General features: G+C 29.5%; 1 protein-coding gene across 1 annotated transcript in view; it reads left to right on the top strand.

Annotated features, from left to right (window-relative positions):
* The window catches only part of LOC148283897 (atrial natriuretic peptide receptor 1), a 123,802-nt gene that overhangs the window by 55,637 nt on the left and 47,571 nt on the right, over window positions 1-20,594 (top strand). Inside the window, exon 3 of the mRNA XM_088243033.1 lies at window positions 982-1,065. Coding sequence (XP_088099159.1) covers window positions 982-1,065 — 84 coding nt within the window. The remainder of the gene's footprint in view (window positions 1-981; window positions 1,066-20,594) is intronic.

Raw genomic sequence — 20,594 nt, 5'->3', positions numbered from 1 at the left:
ATTGAGTGTTTGGAACATTTAAGTTTGTAAGTGAAAATTCTTGATGGAAGTTCATTGTAATTTATTATATAAACAAAAGACAAGTGATACTTTTATCCACAAATTTGGAATATCCAGTGACCGGTTTCATTGCTTTCGCGACATCTTCGAGACTGGTATCTTTATTAAGGAGTTTAATTTATTTATACAAAACAGAGGTAAGATAGATAATTCAAAGTTATGTGAAAGTAAATTTAATAAAGTTATTTTTATCTTAAGGATCATTATCAAAAATTTTTCGGGTTAACTAATGAGTTGATATAATGCTATTTTAATGAATTTAAGTATATTACAAGTTTATTTATTTTATTTTACCAAAAATAAAACAAAATACTTAAACTCATTAAAATAGCATTATATCAACTCATTAGTTCAGTAGTCAGATGGCAAAAGGGACCATCTGTATTTTTGTCTATGTTTAAGTTTTCAAAAGTTTTAATTATATTTCAGTAAATACACGCATAAAAAAAAATCAGCGTCATTTAGAATGGTAATTTATTATTGAAAAGCAACTAAAATATTTTAGTCTGTGGCTTAAAGTCTTGAAATTGAGACGTATTTCAGCTCTCCTGAACATTTTTGAAAATTACAGATGGTCCTTTCTGCCATCTGACTACCGAGTTAACCCAGAAAAAAATTGATAATGATCTTTAAAATAAAAATAACTTTATTAAATTTACTTTTATATAACTTTGAATTATCTATCCTAACATCTGTTTTGTATAAATACATTGAACGCGATGAAACCGGTCACTGGATATTCCAAATTTGTGGATTAAAGTATCACTCGTCTTTTATTTATATAATAAATTGAGTGTTTGTTTATTTTTAAGCCTTTACAAAGGAACAGTGTGTTCTGAAAGTGATCGACATATTAAATTTATTTTAGTGATATTGGGCAAACTATATATTTATCAAGTTTAATGTTTGTATTGTTCACAGCCCCCGTCTGAAGGTGAACTCTCCGTGACTTCGGGAATTCTGGGAAAGGTTCACAGCAAAGGGAAAAATGAAAACGAAAGTGCGGTAAGTTTCCAATTTATTTATGTTAGTATTTTTTGTAAAGGGCGATAGATTTGCTTACATGTTTCCATAAAATATGTTATTTGTGGATATGAATAAAAAAAGACATTTTACTAAAGATTTACATTTCGGTTTCTATTTTAAAACTTCACGAAATTTTAGTAATTGGATAGCCTTTCGAATTTTATGTGATATAACGAAAGATATAAGATTTTCTGTCAATTTTTCAGCAAACATAAATCGGATATCATACCTTTATTGAAGAAATTTTATCTTCACTGCTCGAAAAAACTTCAACCCTGAATCTATATATTATTTCAATTGGTCAACGTATATAAAATTGTACTTTTTACGACAGAAGATTGATTGAATTGTAATATATCAAACATTTTTCATTAAAAAAAACTATGCAATCAAACCTTTGATAAATAAACTGATCAAGAAGCAGATTTAAAAACCATATCGAATTAATTACTTCTAGTGTGATTTTTAAAACGTAAACCGTTATTTTTCAATGTTTTTTTAAAAATCCAATTAACAGGCTAATGCCCTTATGAATAAGGATTAATTATTGTATAATACTCGTATATTGATCAAACTTAACCTAAACAATATTTACAGTCTCAATCTTAGAAGCCATTTAAAAGTACAATTGGCATGGTCAAGATCTGGCAAGTGACACACATGGCAAGTGTTAACTATTTAATTATCTTGTAATTAGAAATCAAACACTGATTTGAGTCTACTGAACACTTTATTTTATTTTTACAGATATATATAATATATGGATACATATAAAAATAAAAACTTCGTGACAACTGTTTCGCCTTATAAGGGCATTTCCAAACGAATGTGAAGATTATTTGGATTGAATGTCCTAATATAGTTATATAATTCAAGGTACTTAACTAGAAAATAAAAATAATCTTCTGAACCATAGCATGTACATTAATCATAATAGAGGGAAAAACCAATGGTTAAGGGTGAGGCTAAGTGTTTAATAGGTAATGGGGAATTTAGGTATTTATATTTGAATTTCGGGGAAAATATAACAAAGTAAGTATTTATTGACATACAAGTATGTATTGTGAAATAATTAATGAAGCCTTATAGTTTTGTAAATTTAGATAATTGTTGTCGAAAAAATATCAATAATATTATAACAGGTTGCTGTTCATTTTAATTTCAAAACATGATTGAAATATTATGAGGAAATTTATATAAACATAAATGTATTATTATACAATATTGTATAGAAGAAAGATTCTACAAAATAAACACCAAATCAATCAATCAATATTTCATTATCATTTTTTAGTTCAAGATACATTTTTTATCATATCACATCACAATTTTTTTAACATTCTTCAGAAGTGCAACCCTGCTAATAAATATACCTGGTTACCTAATTATGGTTATATTGTTACGAGGGCGAGATTAAAAAAAAAATAACGTGAGCATTCAACACTGAAAAAAGAAGAAAACTAAATTAATTTTTTAGTTAATACTTACATGATATATTTTACATATATACATTTGTTTTGAATATGAAAGTCAAAGCATTTACTGAACTAACAATCATCTGTCATCAGCTGGATTAAGTGATCACTTAACAAAATGTGTAACATTCATAATTTTGCCTTTAGGTACTTTGTTAATTTATTGATCTCAAATTATTTACTTTTACAAGAAAATGGTTTCACATTTCTGATTTTCATGGGGAGGAGGGATGACCACGGTTTTCCGCGCTGCTCTAACAACTGTTTCAACAGGTTTTTTTAAAGCAGTTTTATATTTCCTAAAAAAAAATTTTTTTTCATGGGAGAATTTTAGTTTAAGTTAGGTTTGGTGTTGCCACACTACTGTGAGAACTGTTTTTTAAAGAAACAGTTTCATATATCCGGACTAACATTTTGTTTTTCATGGGGGATGGCTACAATTTTGCTCACGCATCTTGTTATTTTTACAGTGCGTTTTTTTAAAACAGTTTTATTTCGTTTCGTTTCAATTATTGGTAGCGGTAAGGGCAGGTATGAAGATCATAAAAACGTTAATAAGATGTTGTTATAAATTAAATATTTCAACCAAAATTATACTCTTTAAAAAAAGAACACAATTCTATTTTTTTTTAAATAACTAAAATATGTAAATAAATATTTTTTTAAAATAATTTTACGTAGAAATAAACGAAAATGTCACAAAAATGTATGTGATTTAAAATAATTGTATTTCTTTTCAAAAACAAAAATTTTGATTTCGCTGCAACCAATTTCATGTTAAATTTATTATCTTTAAATAATTATACAAAATTTTAGTTCAATAAAGTTCAGTTAGTTAGTCTTAATTGAGATCCTAGATACCTTAGTAATGTCTAAATATGAAATGGCGTAATCTGCCGGTTTAAAAGTAATAGTATTTTAGTTACATAAAACTTTTAAGTATGCCTTTTTATAGAAATACCTTTAAAAATGATTGTTTTTATGTAATATATGTTTTTTTATCATTGCGCGATTAAAAAAAACTTCGTTCTAAAATAGCAAAATCGTATGATTTCCTAATTTTGCGGGCGTTGTAGAATTATCTTTAGAAGTAATTTTCATGCAATATGTTTGTTTAAACATGGTTTCTTCTACGTCAATTAAGTGAACTTCCATGTTATCGTATTAATGCACATACAAACTAAAATCAAAACAACAAATTGACTAGCTTTCGTGATTTCTTAAAGTTATCTTTTGTGCTTTGAATAGATAATCTTTTTTCATTTTTTTCTAATCACATAGTTATACACCATGTTTAGGGCCAGACCGCGAAACTTAAGAGGAACATTCTTCATGGTAAACATTTTTTAAAATTCTAAATTTTTTGTACTAAAATATTTTTTTTTTTGAAAATGTATTTTTTTGTAATTTGAAAATGGAGTAAATCTTTGATTTCTTGGAATAGCATCCCTTTCACAAACCCCTACTTCTCCGCTACCAGGCCACTTCCTTTATCCGCATCCGGGGTGTATCGCTTTGTTGGTAAAACACGTTTTTCATCTTATCTAGAAAGGATGCTAGTCCGAGAAAATAAAGATTTATTCAATTTTCAAGTAAAAATTAGTATTTGGAAAAAACCATTGGGACTTTAAAAAAAATATTTTGAGAAATGTGCCTCTGAAGTTTCGTGGTCGGCTCCTGAAACCCACATTTAAAACTTACTTCGAATATCATATTGATAAAATAAATACCTACGTACTTAAAATAAAAATCGTTCTTTATTTTACGACCTTTTCACTCAAAAAACGGTGAAGCTTCCAGAACCATATTTTTACAGATTACCACTGTCAGAACGTCAATCCACTTTTATTCTATTGACAGTTATGAAGTTACTAAAAGTATCCATCACAGTGATAGCCCACTAAAGTGGTAAACCTTCTTATCCGACGCCGACGCCAACGTTCAACTTTCGATTGATTGAAAAACGATGAACCGAATTATTATATAATAAATGATTTAATATTATTACCACTGCGCGATTTTCATAAAAAAGTAAACAATATTGTTGTTGATTACTCGTATATTGTAAAAATAAATATTCTTCATACATTATTACAGTTACTATTAGAAAATAGAAATTAAGTTGTGGCAGAGTGGAGTTTGAACCACGGACCTCTGATCCGTGAGTCCGGGACACAAGCCACGAGACCGCAACCCGATTCACAGTATCATTTAGTCGGTTAAAGGCATTTTAAATATATCACGTAGCTAATTTTCATACATATGTACTACTTTTTATGATTTGTTTTATTTTTTTGTTTAAAATGAATAATAACTTATCTACATAAAATATGTAGAAGAGAAGAGGGGTGAAGAGTTCGGTCGTTTTTTTTTATCAACTCTAATCTGCAGTACGTAAATATTTTTGTTATTTTTGTTTTTTCTCCCCTTTTGTAACCATCATGACTTTTACAAATAAATCTGTAATTATTGGCGACGTTTGCCATCACTTCTAAAAAGGTATATCTGCCTTGCGTGGTTCGGGACAACTCCTCCACATACCTCATTCCTACCTAGACGTTTGCTTTCTGCCAGGTCAACGTTGTCTTTATATCTTTCCCGTTAGTTTAAGTTAGAGGATTTCATACTTGGCTCCACGCAGAATGCGACCCAGATATGAATTCTTTGGGACCTTTACACATTTAAACAATTCCCGTTTTTCCCAATTAGCTCTCTTTACTATACATTACTGATCAAATCTGCCAGCGGTATACGAAGCATCCTTCTGTGAAGCCACTTCTTAAATGGCTTGAACCGGTTCATAGTGTGAACTCTCAAAGTCCGGGTTTCTGAGCCATAGAAAAATTTCATTTTTTTAATGTTCTTTTAATATAAATTTAATTTATAAACCCTTACAGATTATTATTATTCATTTAACAAGGAAATTTGTAATTGTTAATTCACGCTTTGTTGTTGATGATAATATTTTTTAACATATTTTGCAAAAGGTCTTATGGTTAGTTTTGTCTAGTAATTTCTTGTATAATTTCAGTCCCTGATTTATTAAGTTTCAGTTCTTTGTGTACAATTATATAGGTGGCTCATTTATGAATATTTTGTAAAAAATCTTCTTGTAAAAGATTGGATGAATAATATTGTTTACTTTTTTTTTTAAGACTTAAGTTAGTGTTAAATTAAAAAAGTTATATACTTTCTTCAATATTATATTTTTATGTCGTTGAAGTCTGTTTGTCGTTTTCTGTTTCCCATAGTTGTTGCATATATGACGGGTTTTAGACTTTACATACTTTATTACATTAGAATTTTTTCCGTTTTTGGAACAAAGTTTTTGATTATTAAAAAACGACTGGATAAATTTGCTAATTAACTTATTGGCATGATTTGTTCATGTCAATTGACAGTTTATATTGTTTGTCTTAATTACTTAACTTTTTAAATTTCACTAATTGTTCATCGTTATGTAAGCATCCATTTTATTGCATTTTTTATAGAGAACGTTTTAAGTTTGTTCAAATTTTTTTGGACAAGAACAGGATTCAACCCACTAGAGAGCTGTTAATTAACAGAAATAAACTTTTAGATAAGGGAATAAAGAAGTCTACGCATCTACAGGGCTTATGACATGTTGCCTAGTATTTTGGTGAAATAATTCAGACGAATCTCACCCGCAACAATAGAGGTTTTAGCTCTGTAACTTCACAAACGTCACAGATGGAAGAATTGAAGGAACGTATATGTTCAAATATAAGCAGAATGGTATATGTTACACCGTGTGTAAAGTGGCCTCTTAAACCAGCCAATGCCAGTCCATAAGCCCTGTGGCTGCCAAGACTTCTATATTTCCTTTTCTTAAATGTTCTTCATTTCTGTTGTACGTAATATTTTTGATTTTATAGATTCAAAATGTGTAATATTACATTTTTCTTCTTAAAGTGTAAGTGGGTTTGGATTTATCCATTTATTCAACGTTGTTCATGCGTTTGTTAGTTAATACCTCAGTAAGTATAAATAAAATATGAATTAAAAGTCAAAACTAAATAACAGACTAACCGCTGCTGAATTATTAATTTATATGTAGGTACATAAAATCAATTTTTTAATAATTTTCACGTTAACATTGGGTATGTTTTCAAAAAATACGAAAATGCGGTAAAACAATTTGTTACCTTAGAGAGTTATCCAATTATTTTACTAAATACAGATAGCTAAGTTACATAATAGACTCTAGACCTAATCTATGCGATTCGATTATATAGGTACATAAGAAGAAAATAGACAAATGGATACCCTAGTAATAATCTTATTACGTATATTTTCCTCTGAAGCCATTATTGACTCATATTGGGTATTTGGGTCATAATTTATTACATTTATTTCATTTAACTCGATATTAGCGATAAGGAAAAATGCACAAATCACAATTTCTCTCTTTAAATGGCAGATGGCAGATGGCAGATGGCAGATGGCAGAAGAAACCATTGGTAATTTTCAAAAATAATCAGAAGAGCTGAAATAATACTTCATTTTAGAATACACCCATAACCTCCACTTTTGTTTTAATTCTTTACTTTTGTGTGTATAATTATTTTTTGAATTTATTATTGTTTAGTATTAAAATTTATATAAACCATGAAGTGAACTTTTTAACTTTCCTTTGAAAGCACATTCTTTTTCATTTTTTTTTCTCTTTTTTTCTTCTTTTCCTCTTTTTTGAAACTGCTGTTTTCTTTCATTTACCTTTCTTTTATATGGGTAAATGTTTGTATTTGTTACAGATGTAATATTTCTTTTTTTATAGATAAATACTGTTCACCATTACATACTTTTCTCGATGTTTTTGTTCTTTTTTATTATTATGTTATTTTTTGTTGTATTTTTTTTCACTGGTTTTATTGTTATTATGTAAAAGGTTCCTGGAATTGTAAATAAATAATTAAACTTATGAAAAAATGTGTTATTTTTCAATGATTAATTATCATTTTAAATTATGCTTTTTTTAGTGTAGTAGTCAGCGTGTTTGCCTACCATACAAGAGGTCTCTGGTTTGATTGAGATTATTATTAGAAATATTATTTTTTTTACACCACAATATTTCATAGTGCCTGGACTGGCATCTCAACCTTAAGACTAATCACCTTACCTTCGTAGAACAAAAATGATCATGGTATTTTGCGATCGGTGTACCAATGCAGTACCCTATGCACTGTTAGGTGCAGAAAAGGAATGAGGATGATGATATAAAATGAAATATTTCTTGTATAAACACACATAATATCATTAAGTTATACTCGTATAAATGTGTGAAAAAGAATATATTATTTTCATCAGTATCTACTATGTTACCATGTACACATTATCCACTCCTCCTCTTTTCGCACTAATGAGTGCATAGGGAACTGTTTTCATTGATGATATTTTGATAAAGCGATCAGTCTTACGCTTTAGGTACCAGTCCAAGAACAATGAAATATTAGATTTTAAACCTTTAAAATCAATATTTCATGTCCACCCTGCCAGGTATTAAACCCAGGACTTAAAAAATGGTAAGTAAACACGTCAATTACTAGATAACGAAGCGCATTTGTCTCCACTCGATTATCTTATTTAGTATTTTCATCTGATAGCAGCGCCAGTGAGTCAAAAAGAGTCGCCCCGGGTTCTTGTCCTTATTCTAAATAATAAACTGTATCCTTAATCTGCCGGGACACAGAGTAAGTAAACATAATATTTACCGTATGAAAATTAGAATAAAGTTAATCACCAAAAAAATAATTTATGTAAATAGGTGAAAATAATATATTATTTTCATATTTTTATACATTACTTTGTAACTCTTGTGTGTGTTAACTCTTGTGTGGCTGTGATGTCGGTCTACGTGCGATACAAGACTTGATAAATCTATCTTTTTTTTTAAAATTATTTTTGTATTTTTTTGTAATATTTAAATGGACATTTTTTTGTTGTCATTTTCAATGGAAGAGTTAAGAACTTGATTTTCCTCAGTAGGAAGGATTTGAGTGGGAAACTCTTTGATAAATTCCGAATGTTTGAGTTTACTGTTTACCATATTGTATGCCACATATTTGTTTTTTTTATTGTTGTTTCTGATCCCATATAATATTTGTGATGATATACTCATGTCTCTGTGTCAACTAATTGCTCGTCCCAACTCAACACATGACTTTGAGTCCCATGGAGTTGTGACTTATATCTCAAATAATGTGTAATAAGCTGCCTTTAAGTAAATAAATAAATTAATAGTTAGAGAGAAAGAGTCCAAAACTGAAAATCCTAGCATGGAAAAGATAGACCTTTCTCGGTAAGCTGTTCAACTGACTAAACATTCTCCTAGATCAACAGTAAAATCGTCCTGCATTCTGGAAGAACACATGGTCTTGCTCAGATTTCTTGCTTTTATCGGGATTGAGAATGTGGTCCTTCCAGTTAAGTTTATTTTCAATTTACATACCAAGGTATTTGATACTATGTAACGTAAAAGCAAACACAATATTTTTTAGTGCAGGAAAAAATCTTTTAAATGACGAATATCCTTTGCTATTTTGTTGTGCTTATGGTGTTCATTTTAAAATTTAAAAAAAACCGTAAACAACTTATGTCGATACCTAATACCTTATACGTAATATTATATAATGTTCACAGTAAAACAAAAAAGAATTATTGCTCAATGAAGATTCAAATTCTCCAAAGCTGTCATTTTATTTGCAACCCAAATTTTATCAAACATTGTTTGAGTACATTTAAAGCGATAAGGGTGACAGAAGTGTGTAACGAAATTAAATTATTACTTTAACAACCCTGACAAGTGCGAGTTGTTTACATCAGTCCTTATACAACGCGTAACATGTTGATTTCTGTGAACCTTTTGAAATATTTTACTGAAAATTCAGGACTTTAATACGTAAATACACAAGTTTATGGCGAACCATGTAACACTTTGCGAATTTAGTTTATGGTGAGAACTTGTAACGTTTATATACCTAATATTGACAAATGTTACAACAGGGATCCACATACTAGGTGTTAACATAAGTTCTGTCCGTTTTTTAAACATTTAAAAACTAGTCCCAGAAGCTTAAAAAAATTGTTAACGTTATACGTTATTCTAAAGAAAACTTTCCGCTCTACATGTAAAACATTGTGTTTGCTTTTACGTTACATATATTATTTTATTTTATTACAAGCCTTCAAAATTAAATGTCAAGAAGACGAAAGTAAGAAAGCAAATGAGAAAAATATGTTATTGACTAATTTGAGGTAAAATAATCAAGGAGAAGACATTTCTAATGAATTCGTGGTAAAATAATAAAAATAAGAAAAATACATTACTGACTAATTTGTGGTAAAATAATGAAGGAAAATTCATTACTGACTAATTTGTAGTAAAATAATGAAGGAGAATACATTTATGACTCATTTGTGGTAAAATAATAAAAGAGAATACATTACTGACTAATTTGTGGTAAAATAATGAAGGAGAATGCATTACTGATTAATTTGTTGGTGTTAACACAAGAAGAGAACAAGAGGGCACAAAAAAATACAAACAAATTGCCAATAATGTATGCGCCTTCAATGTTTTATAACAAATTAATGAACAATTCATAGCATCTTTACTGTACACTACGAAAATGCCGAGAGCAGCATTGGCAGTTTTATTCCTTCGATTGAACGCGAACAGAAAGAGGTGTCGAAAATACGCACTCCCGTCTACTTGACATTCCATTTTGAAGGCTTGTCATCAAATAAAATATTTTTTGTAAAGTAAAAACAAACAAACACTTGTAAGGCCATAAAATTTTATTTCAAATAACGTATGATTTTTCAAAATAGTTTAACTTTTGGTAATCATTTTTAAATTTGGAAAAAAACGGACACAACAATACTTCTTTAAAAATCGCCATCTTGAATTCCACTTGAATAATCTTGAATCGGCTCGTGGTCTTGTGGCTAATATCACGGACTCACGGATCAAAGATTTGAGGTTCGCAACCCGCTCCACCACAATTTGATTCATATTTTCTATGAGTGAGTTATTTAAAGTCTTTTTACGTAAAAATGGCCACCAAAATCGAAATATTATTATTATGATAATCAAATATCACAAGAATTCATATTTCTTTGTTCGTTAGGAATTTTTTTTTAGGATTTTTTTTACGCCTACCATGAGGAATGTTCCTTTGAAGTTTCGTGGTCTGGCCCTGAAAAACCGTGTATGATATGGAAATCTAGGTATTTACAGTGCTCATGAAACAGTTATGGCTGACTGGTGTAAATGATCATTTTACACACTGTATGCCATGTACCATTCAATGTTATTTCTTATTATGTTGTCTTATTTCCTCATGTTTAATACGAATCCCTTGGCAGATTTTTAGGAAAAAAATAGAACCTTTATTGATGAATGTTAGTTTTATCCTAATTATTTTGCTTATTAGAAAACACGTAAAAATACTCTTGAAGATTTGTCAATATTAGGTATAAGTAGTAGGATCTTTTTTTAAATGTTTTTCATAACGCAAACAAACAAATCATCACGCCATTGCCCCGAAGGGGTAGACCGAGAGAATAGAAAGTCACACCACTTTTCTTTTACATGCTTCGCTTCCTCTACATTCATGCCTATTCTCATGCACGCACGCCTATTATTCCGACTTTTAACATGACCATCTTCAGGTTGGATTTGATCATGCGGTTTATTTATCGGTCTTCTCATTTTTTTATTTTGTGTCTTAAATATTTTTAGCTGTTCTTTTGCTGTCCATGTTCAAACCAACGCAACGCTATTTAATGTTGTCGATAATGCTTGTCTTAGCCTTAGGTACATAACGCATTTCTAAATAATATTTTATTAATTGAGTTTGCACAAAATAAACAAGCTAAACAACAAGTAGCTCTCATTTTAAAAAAAAAATCAAATACCCTTTAAAATAAAATGTGAAAGCAGAAAAATAAACTTTTATAAATTATACTTGCATATAATAAGCAAGGTAAATAATAAATGCAACTCCCATCTGAAGAAAATCATTTAGATATTTTAAAATTAAATTTAAAGATATATAAATTTAGGTTCCGTATGTTTGTCGCCGCAAATCTCGGAAAGTGATCGAAGGATTGACTCATTTTTTTTTCAGAAAATTGTACGTAAGTAGAAAAGTGTTTCTTTTAACTTTTTATTTAAAAGTGTTAACGGAAACGGAATATTCTACGCGTTTTAATTTAACTCATAAATTGTCATAGTTAACAAGTACTGAACGACAGTTGAACTCAGCTGCCATTTGACCTATTTTAGCCAAAGTTAGAAAACTTGATTTTTCGTACAATTAAGAATAGAAAGAATTTGATAGGATTTAGAAATCAAATTATATTTAAAAAACGACATTACTGTTTTCAAAATTATGTTTTTTTTTGCCACAGAGAAACTTGGCCAGGTTCAGCTAGTTTTGTATAATAATTGTCTTTAATCCTAATTTTTATAAAGAATTTATTAAGGTAATATTTTTTATATTTATTTATTATTTTACTACACAATTAATTCCTAAAAGTAAATGATCAAAAATGTATTGAATTTATTGAATGGTTTTATTTTTTTAATTTCAGAAGTTCATGTTTATACATCACTTATGTGATTGAAATATGAAGTAGTTAATATATTCTTATTTTATAAAGGGTGACAACAGAGGTAATTTGACGTTGCTGTATTGATTCGTAGTTCTGTAGGGTTCAAATCATTCTACCTTCATTTATGATTGTTTGTAGGTAAATTCTCCCCTTTGTATGGCGTCACAGTGTCTGTGCCTTATTTTCAAAATAATATTCATTTCGTAATACTTTTCTGTAATCCGAGTAAACAACGGTCACCTACTCTGTCAAAAAATAATCCCTTTTCTTCTACCAAATAAGTAAATAAAAGATAAGGTTAATATTAGTGATGTACCAATTAAGGAAATAAATATTCACACGTTTATGTGACTAAAGAAAATCCTTGAAAGTTTCCTAAAAAAAAACAGAAGAAAATAAAGACTGAATCTAGAAAGGTACTACCTAAAACTTATATGATTGTGTTTTTCTTAATTTTATAAAACAAAAGCCTATCTTATTATATTAGAGCAAAACTCGTATTTTTTCATGATTTGACCGCGTTTCCTCTTAACTTTTAAAATAATGGTAAATAATTACTTTGCGTGCAGTGATGTAACATCGTGTTACCACAAGCAAAAAACTGAATATTCTATAGTTCAGACAGTTGATGAAAAAAAGCATAGAGACATAATGTTAAATAATTTCTTTTCCATGATTTAGCCCTGTTGTAGCAAAATAAATTCAAAATCATAAAAACGCCGTTCATATTACATGCGTGCATCTGCCATCACAGTCAATAATCGTTCTACTGAATCTGTTTTAAACAACACCGGCCACAGAACAGCGTCTCCGTTTTCCTTGTTATGAGTTCTTTCTGTGTGCTCTCTTTTATACAGATTTATTGCCGTCACATTCACATTCATCCTTTGCGTAGCAAAGATAAATATTTTTTATGTTTAAAACCAGCATAGTTATACAAATAAAATAAATGTTAAACGACTTTGTTTTCAACCACTTTTTTTATACCGACTGGTTTCAAAACTACACAAGCTTCTTTATCAATGTATAATTAACTTATTAAAAAATGGTTATAAACAAAGTTGTTTTAATATTTATTTTATTATGATGATGACCGCAAAAGTTAGTGCTTCACATATAAATTATATAGTTTTACACATTTTACTTTCCAAATCCTGTGTCCATTTAAAGATTACAAAAAATAAAACTTGATCAATTAAAAAAATAAGAGAAATATTTTAAGTCTAGTATAGTATGTAGACTTGTGTGACATCACAGTCACACAAGAGATAATATGCATCCACGCAAAATTTAGGCAACTTAAACCTCTGATTGTATGAAGACAAGCAAAATATATCAGTTTCACCATAGTCACTATCTAACGGTGTAGTCTAGGTATTGGTGAAATAATTAAATAATTATGACTGCCACGAGATTAAAACGTTAGCTGCCGGTATTTCAAACAGGTACCTCTAAGTCGATAATATTCATTGATTCCGGGATGTCCAATACGCCATTTGCTTTTTTATGTTTATTTATTCATTTATTAATACTTTTGCAATATTTGAATTCTTTTTTTTTTATACAGAATAATGTTTCCTCACTGGGATGTCCCATGCCGAGGAAAACATTTTACAAAAAGTGAAACATGCCTTAAATTAGTTATTTAACAAAATTAACATAATATAAAATAAAATAATGTAATTAATCTATTAAACCTAATTATCATTAACATAATGAGCAAAATACACTAAAATAATCATAAAAAAACATAAACAATTTATATAGACCTGTAGACCAAATTTCATTTACAGTACACAAATTTTACCTATTTGGCTTGACCCACTCATCGATCCGTGCGCAACCCACCTCCACTATCCATTTCTTAATAGCAATTTTATATTGTGAGTATTTACTTATTGTCCTTATGGATAATGGAAGTAAGTTGTATACTTTGACCGAGTAGTAGGCCAATCCTCTTTGACCGAAGGTTGTTTTAATTTTTAATTGTTTTTGCATCATCAGGGTGGAGTATCTAGTAACTCTTGTATTTGTGAAAGAAGTTATGGAAGGTAGAAGAGAATGATGTTTGTGTGCGTATAGTAACAGAGATTTTACTTAAAGTTGTTTTATAAATGATATATGAAGATTTACGAATATACCAAGGGAGCTAGTTCGGATTGAGACTCTTAAGATTTTATTAAAGTTTTTGGTGCAATTATTATTTCATCGAATTATTCCATCCAATTATTCCATATTCCAAAACTGATTGGCTAATTGCGTAATATATTTTTACAAGTTCTTTTTGGCTTATTATATTTCTTATAGTTTTCAAAAAGTGAATTTGTTTTTTCAATTTATTTTTAATTTGCTCGAATTGATTAGTCCATCTTAAATTCCCATTTATATAAATGCTTAAATATTTCATTGAATCTACTCTGTCCAAACGATTTACAAATACATGGAATATTTGGAATTTGGTCATTGTAATTACAGCTGTGAATAGTAAAGGGAAGATTTGGATTATATATAGTTATATTATTAATTTTAAATGTTATGTATTTTGTTTTTGAGTGATTCAGTGTTTAATAATTTGAGTCTAACTATTTTTTTACTAAATTTAAGTCATTTTCAGCCTTTTCAAATACAATATCCCATATAAATTTAATAAATAATTTTTAATTCTTACTTTGTAAAGAGTTGACATATTAAGTGTACTCAGTAAATAAATTATCGTTATCAATATTTTTTGTGGGTATATTAAGTTTATAGTTGATAAACCTAAGGAATTTATTTTGAACTCTTTCTAACTTCAAAATATGTACACTGTAATAAGGTGACCAAATTGTTGAATTGAATTCAAAATTATTTCTAAGGCAGTAAACAATACTTTGAGTGGCAGTGATCTTTTATAGTTTGCTGAAAAAACCCAAGACATTTGATCGCCTTATTTTGTTTATATGTTTTGTCTTTAAAATATCTCTGTTTTTATAAAACATAATATTATGTTTCAGTTTTCCCTGTTTTCACGATGAAATAGTACAGACGCCAAGTGTAGTGTAGACGAGTATAGGCACGGAAGGCTGAAATTGATTCTCGTACTCTGTAATTTATGGGGGAAATAATAACACGTCTTTTGATCTAAATCACCCCCGTACTTACACATATTCTGAAATAGACTCAATCTAAAAAAAACCCATAATATTGTGATTTGAATTTTAAAAAACAAAATCAGGATGTGACCAAAATAAAAATTATTTTTATCTATGATAGATGTTCGTACCGGGATCAAAGAATTATTGAAGAATGTGAAAATGTAGACATTTACAAAACGTTTAATCTGTCATTGGCTGGTATAAGTGATCGCATTACTTACTGTGTAGCATTTTGCCTGATTTTTGTGATTACCACATGTTAACAGCTATCAGAGCTGTACATGGGTATCCAGTCAGTCACATTATTTTATACTTCTTCATAGTCTGTGAATGTATATGTATATATGTAAATGTATATATTTTCATGTATATATGCGTATGTATCATCAAAGCTCTGGCCTCCTCCAGAATCTGTCTCCATTTATCTTTGCACGGTGCGACATTTCTCCCGTGTGTCAGGCCAATTGCTCTCATGTCACTTTCCACATCATCCTTCCATCTTAATATTGGTCTTCCTGTGCTTCGTCTGTTTTCTGGAGTTGTGCAAATAATTTGACTTAGGGTGCGATTATCATTCATTCTGTGTACATGACCCGACCATGTAATTATCATATTTTTATTTATTGTGCAATGTTGGGTTCACCGTTTAGTGTCTCTTATTCATGATTAAACCATCAAGTCCACACTCCGTTTGTGTTGACAGCACCAAATTTATTTCTTTATATTTTTCTTTCAAATACCAATAGCATGTTTTATCTCTTTTGGTCACAATCCAACATTCGGCAGCATATGCAATGACCGGTCTGGGTAGATCGTATGTATAAATGCGTATTTATAATGTATATGAATGTATGTGTAAGCATATATATGTATTTATGTGTATGTGTATATATCTGTAAATGTGTACACACAATCGTGATATGTCATAAAACTAATTAAAGCAGTGTACCTACACACAGAAAATGCCTACGTGGGATTAATTTAGCCTATTTTTTTCTATGCAATGTCTATTTACTATCAATCGGCAGTGAGTGTCAAAAAAAGTCCGCACCCATAAAATTTTATAAAATTCGATTTGTACTCTTAATGCAAGATATTTTTTTTTAATTAGTATTTTTTAATTATACCTAGGTACATGTTTTACCTTAATAATCCTTTTTTGTTTTTTAATTTATTAAATTGGAACACTATTTGACCATCAAAAATAATTCGTCAATTTCACTAAATGTTGGAAGTTCGTATTATACCTGAAAAAAATTATTAAAACAATTATTTTTTTGAAAATATTTTAAAATTAAATAAAAACGATTAAAACTAAGAATTTGTGCATATGATAAATAAAATAAAATAAATCAGTATTTTGTTGTTCCCCCCTTGTCTTTTTTGATAGCTGAAATTCTTTTGGGCATTGATGAATATAAGTTTTTTAATAAATTTATTGATATTTCATTATTCCATATATCCATAATTAGAGCTTTCATATCAGTGGTATTTTTTCTAGGTTTCATTTTCCTCTTCATAATATCCCATAGATTCTCGATCAAATTTATATCGGGACTATTCCTAGGCCATGCGAGAGACGTAATCCCTAAAGATTCTTTATAATCAGTGATCTAAAAAACAACAATCTTATTAGAATCTAATATTATTAAAATTAGTAAACGAAAAATAGCAATAGAACTAAGCGAAATAAATAATACAGCTCACAGCACGCGCTCGATGACAAGGTGCAGAATCGTCTTGAAATATTATTTCTGGAATATGCTCTGTTAGAGCCTCAATCGTTGGCAAAATTTTTACAGTTTCTTTGCACTTTTCGGAGTTCATCATACCTTGAACAAACTCAAGAGAACCCACTCCATAAGCTGTGATGCAGCCTCATATCACCACATACGGATAATGTTTGACAGTTGGGAGGATGCATTCATTACTATATCGTACTGTAGTCTTTCCATCCGACCCGATCAAATTGAATTTAGATTCATTTGAAAATACGACCCTACACCAATCATTTACATTAGAGTCGCGTCTCTCCAGGGGCCACTCTAGTCTGCTTTTTTGCCGGTCTTAACGCATTATATCCCATTTCATTAATTTTTCTTTGAACTGTACGAACACTCACTTGCGTAGAATTTATTTCCTGCAGTTTGGCGGATATGTTTGATGCAGGTACGAAACGATTTTTCAAAACTAGTCGTTTTATTACGCGCTCATCTCTATCAGACAACTTGCGCTTCCTTCCATTGCCTGATTTCTTTGTAAGGTAACCAGTTTGACGATATTTTATTTAATCGCCTCACAGCAGCTGTATTATACTCCACTCTTCTAGCAATTTTGAGCACATAAATGTTTTCTTTCGCCAGAGTCAATATAATGCTTTTGATTTCCTACGACATTTGTTTGCGCCCGGACATATTGAACAAGAGGTGATATCTATCAAAGGTTTTAAATTAAACTAAATACGAAATTGAGGGTAAAAGGTATGTTACTGCAAGACAAAGGTCTTAAATATCGTTATAAAAATAAAAAGTGTCCGGGGGTTTAATGGTCAATTCCAGAAAAAAATATAATAATGGAATGTTACCTGAATTTTAAGTGCAGACCTTTCATTGTCGCTCACTGTATGTATTAGAAAATCAATTTCTATCAATAGAAAAATATAACGTTTGACTAATTCCTACATCTCTTATTTTTTCATTTATTTTGCTTTTATAATTATAATTTAAACGATTTTTTCGAGTATGTTGTATGTACCTATATAAAATAATTATAGATTACGAAACCCTAGGCCTTTGATCAATAGTAAACGATTTGTGTTTGTTGTTACAGTCCAAAAAACTACAAATTTTGTAATAAATATGAGATTTTTCAAATAATAATATTGTAGTTTTTTGTATGGAGACTTCAATTTTACTAATCAACAAACATCGCCACTAATTATTTTTTTTATTAAAATTTGGTTTCAAGCACTGTTTTCATGGCCTGCTTCGAAAACTAATTTAAAATCTCGGTTTTTGCGCTCTAAAACGTCGAGTGACTTTTGCGTTTGTTTAACAATTTACCCGGCAAATTTCTTAAACGAAGTCAATTTATATGTATTACGTACTGTCGCAACCGATTTGTAACTATTATTTCGAATCATTGTTTATTTAATTAACTATCCGGGAAACGCAATCCCGTCGTTTGATATTTAATTTAGTTTTCAGTAAAACCCTTGTTCGATAAATCATTGTCATTCACATTGTTTTGCGAAAGCTCTGAGCTCAATAAAAGACACTGTTGATTTGCAAGAAATGCCCAAAATTTTAAGATAACGTTAGAGAAAAACTAAATTAATTGCTATAATTTATTTGAAAACATTTGTTACCTAACGGGACGCAGCGCTTTTCAATAAATTAAGAGCGAATTTTTGTAAATATTTTATAAACACATATGCTTCCATTTTCCATTATGTTGAATCCAAACTCAACACAGAGTTGTTGGCTTTATAGAGTTAGGGATACTTTTAAAAAAATTGTGGTGCTTATTTATTTGTATAAATAAATAAATTTAAAAAATAAAATAAATACCTAGAGCTGCCAACTTTAAAAAAGGGCAGGCCTAGAAAATAAAAAAAAAATTTTTTTATCACATAAGAAATTTTTTTTTAGAGGAATGATTTATTTCATTATTCTTTTAGTCGGTCTCTCATGACTGAAGATTATGACCATCGTCGTACTCTCGAAACTGTAGTCCTCCACATCTACCCCGCATTGTTTGGGAGCTATCACAAAGGAAGAGCTTTGACTTCTCTCGTCCTTTACTTCCCTTTACGCTGCCGACAACAACAAGGTTCTCCAAGCTTCTTCTCTCCTTGCGAGACTTAAATAACTCAAATTCAATAATTGTTACAAACTACACTCCAACTTAAACAGTGCTACTAGTAGCACTGTTTAACTTACTAGGAACAGCTTGATTATCACATTTTTTATTTAAATGTGATTTTTATAGTAATTTTTCTTGCTCTGGTTTTAACAAAAAGGCGATTCATATAACAATAATGAACCTTTATAATTAACTCTGACGTCACCATTTTTTTCGTCCATGAAAAATCCTAATTAAGAAAAAAAACATTCATCAAAAGCTTAACTAATGGGGAAAGAGAAAAATTTTCAAATTACTTCCCATACTTCTCCGAAAACGTAAAAAATTATATCGTATGAATTGTGGAAATATTAGCATAAAATTATTGGTCTCTTAAAAAAGCCAATCCTCGTTTGCATTTATAGAACCGAGTGAATCAGCAGCTTCTACGGCGTCTTTGTAATTTATTTAACTTTTTAGATTAAATTTCAATAATATTTTTAATGCAAAACTCTCAAAACCTTTTATAAAATTTCAAGTTCGAAAAATTCCAGCGGCAAGTGCGCCAATGCAAAATATGAAGGCAAATTATCAAGACAGCAAATTAGATATACCACGTGTTAACCCAGTGGACGGCTCTTGCTCTTAGCACCCTGTCTGACCCGATGCTAACCCTTAGTCCGAATATGCACCATTAAAATCTCGGGTTAAACCCGGAGAGGTGACAGCCCTAGATCTACTAAAATTTTAGTTCAATAACAAACTTTTCTAAAATGAAAATGAGCTCTTTTACTAACTAGTTGTTATTATATGTTGTCAGTTATTTAATTAAAATACTTACCAGATGTTATCCTTATCATCCAAGTAGTAATAAAAAAATTATAAAAGTTGAAAATGTTCTGGACAATTTAACGATTTACCAGTAGTCAAGATGCCTACTTAGACGGAAACTTTCGTTGGTCAAATAAAACAATATAAAACTAAACTAAGGATTTTTTTTGCTATTTTTATTTTAATTATTTTGTGTCTTTTCTTAGTTTTTACCCTTTAATTTATTTTTAATTCAGATTCTTTAACATTGTATGAGATAATTATGTATTGTATACATTATATCTTTGTTTGGGGAAACAATCACATTTGTCGAAATGTCTTACTTTTCAAGACAGTTTTTTGCGTCTCAAACATTGCGGGAATCAAATCTAACATTCTAAAAATGTGCTTCTTTTCTCTATATAGTTATAGAAATAGGATTATTGGTAATAATCGGGAATATAAAGTAAGGTGATAACTCAATATTACGTCGTTTAAGGCATAAAGTTCCAGAAAACTTTTTTTTATGGCCGATAAAGTACATTGATAATATTATCCTTAATAACGTTATTTGACTTACGTGTTTTGAAACATGTGTGATCATAGT

Source organism: Micrasema longulum, unplaced genomic scaffold (assembly GCF_059751315.1).
Source record: "Micrasema longulum isolate JH-2025_06_02 unplaced genomic scaffold, ASM5975131v1 h1tg000180l, whole genome shotgun sequence".
In the NCBI taxonomy this organism is placed as follows: Eukaryota; Metazoa; Arthropoda; class Insecta; order Trichoptera; family Brachycentridae; genus Micrasema; species Micrasema longulum.
Note: the sequence above shows the minus strand (reverse complement) of the source record. Positions and strands in the feature narration are given on the sequence as shown.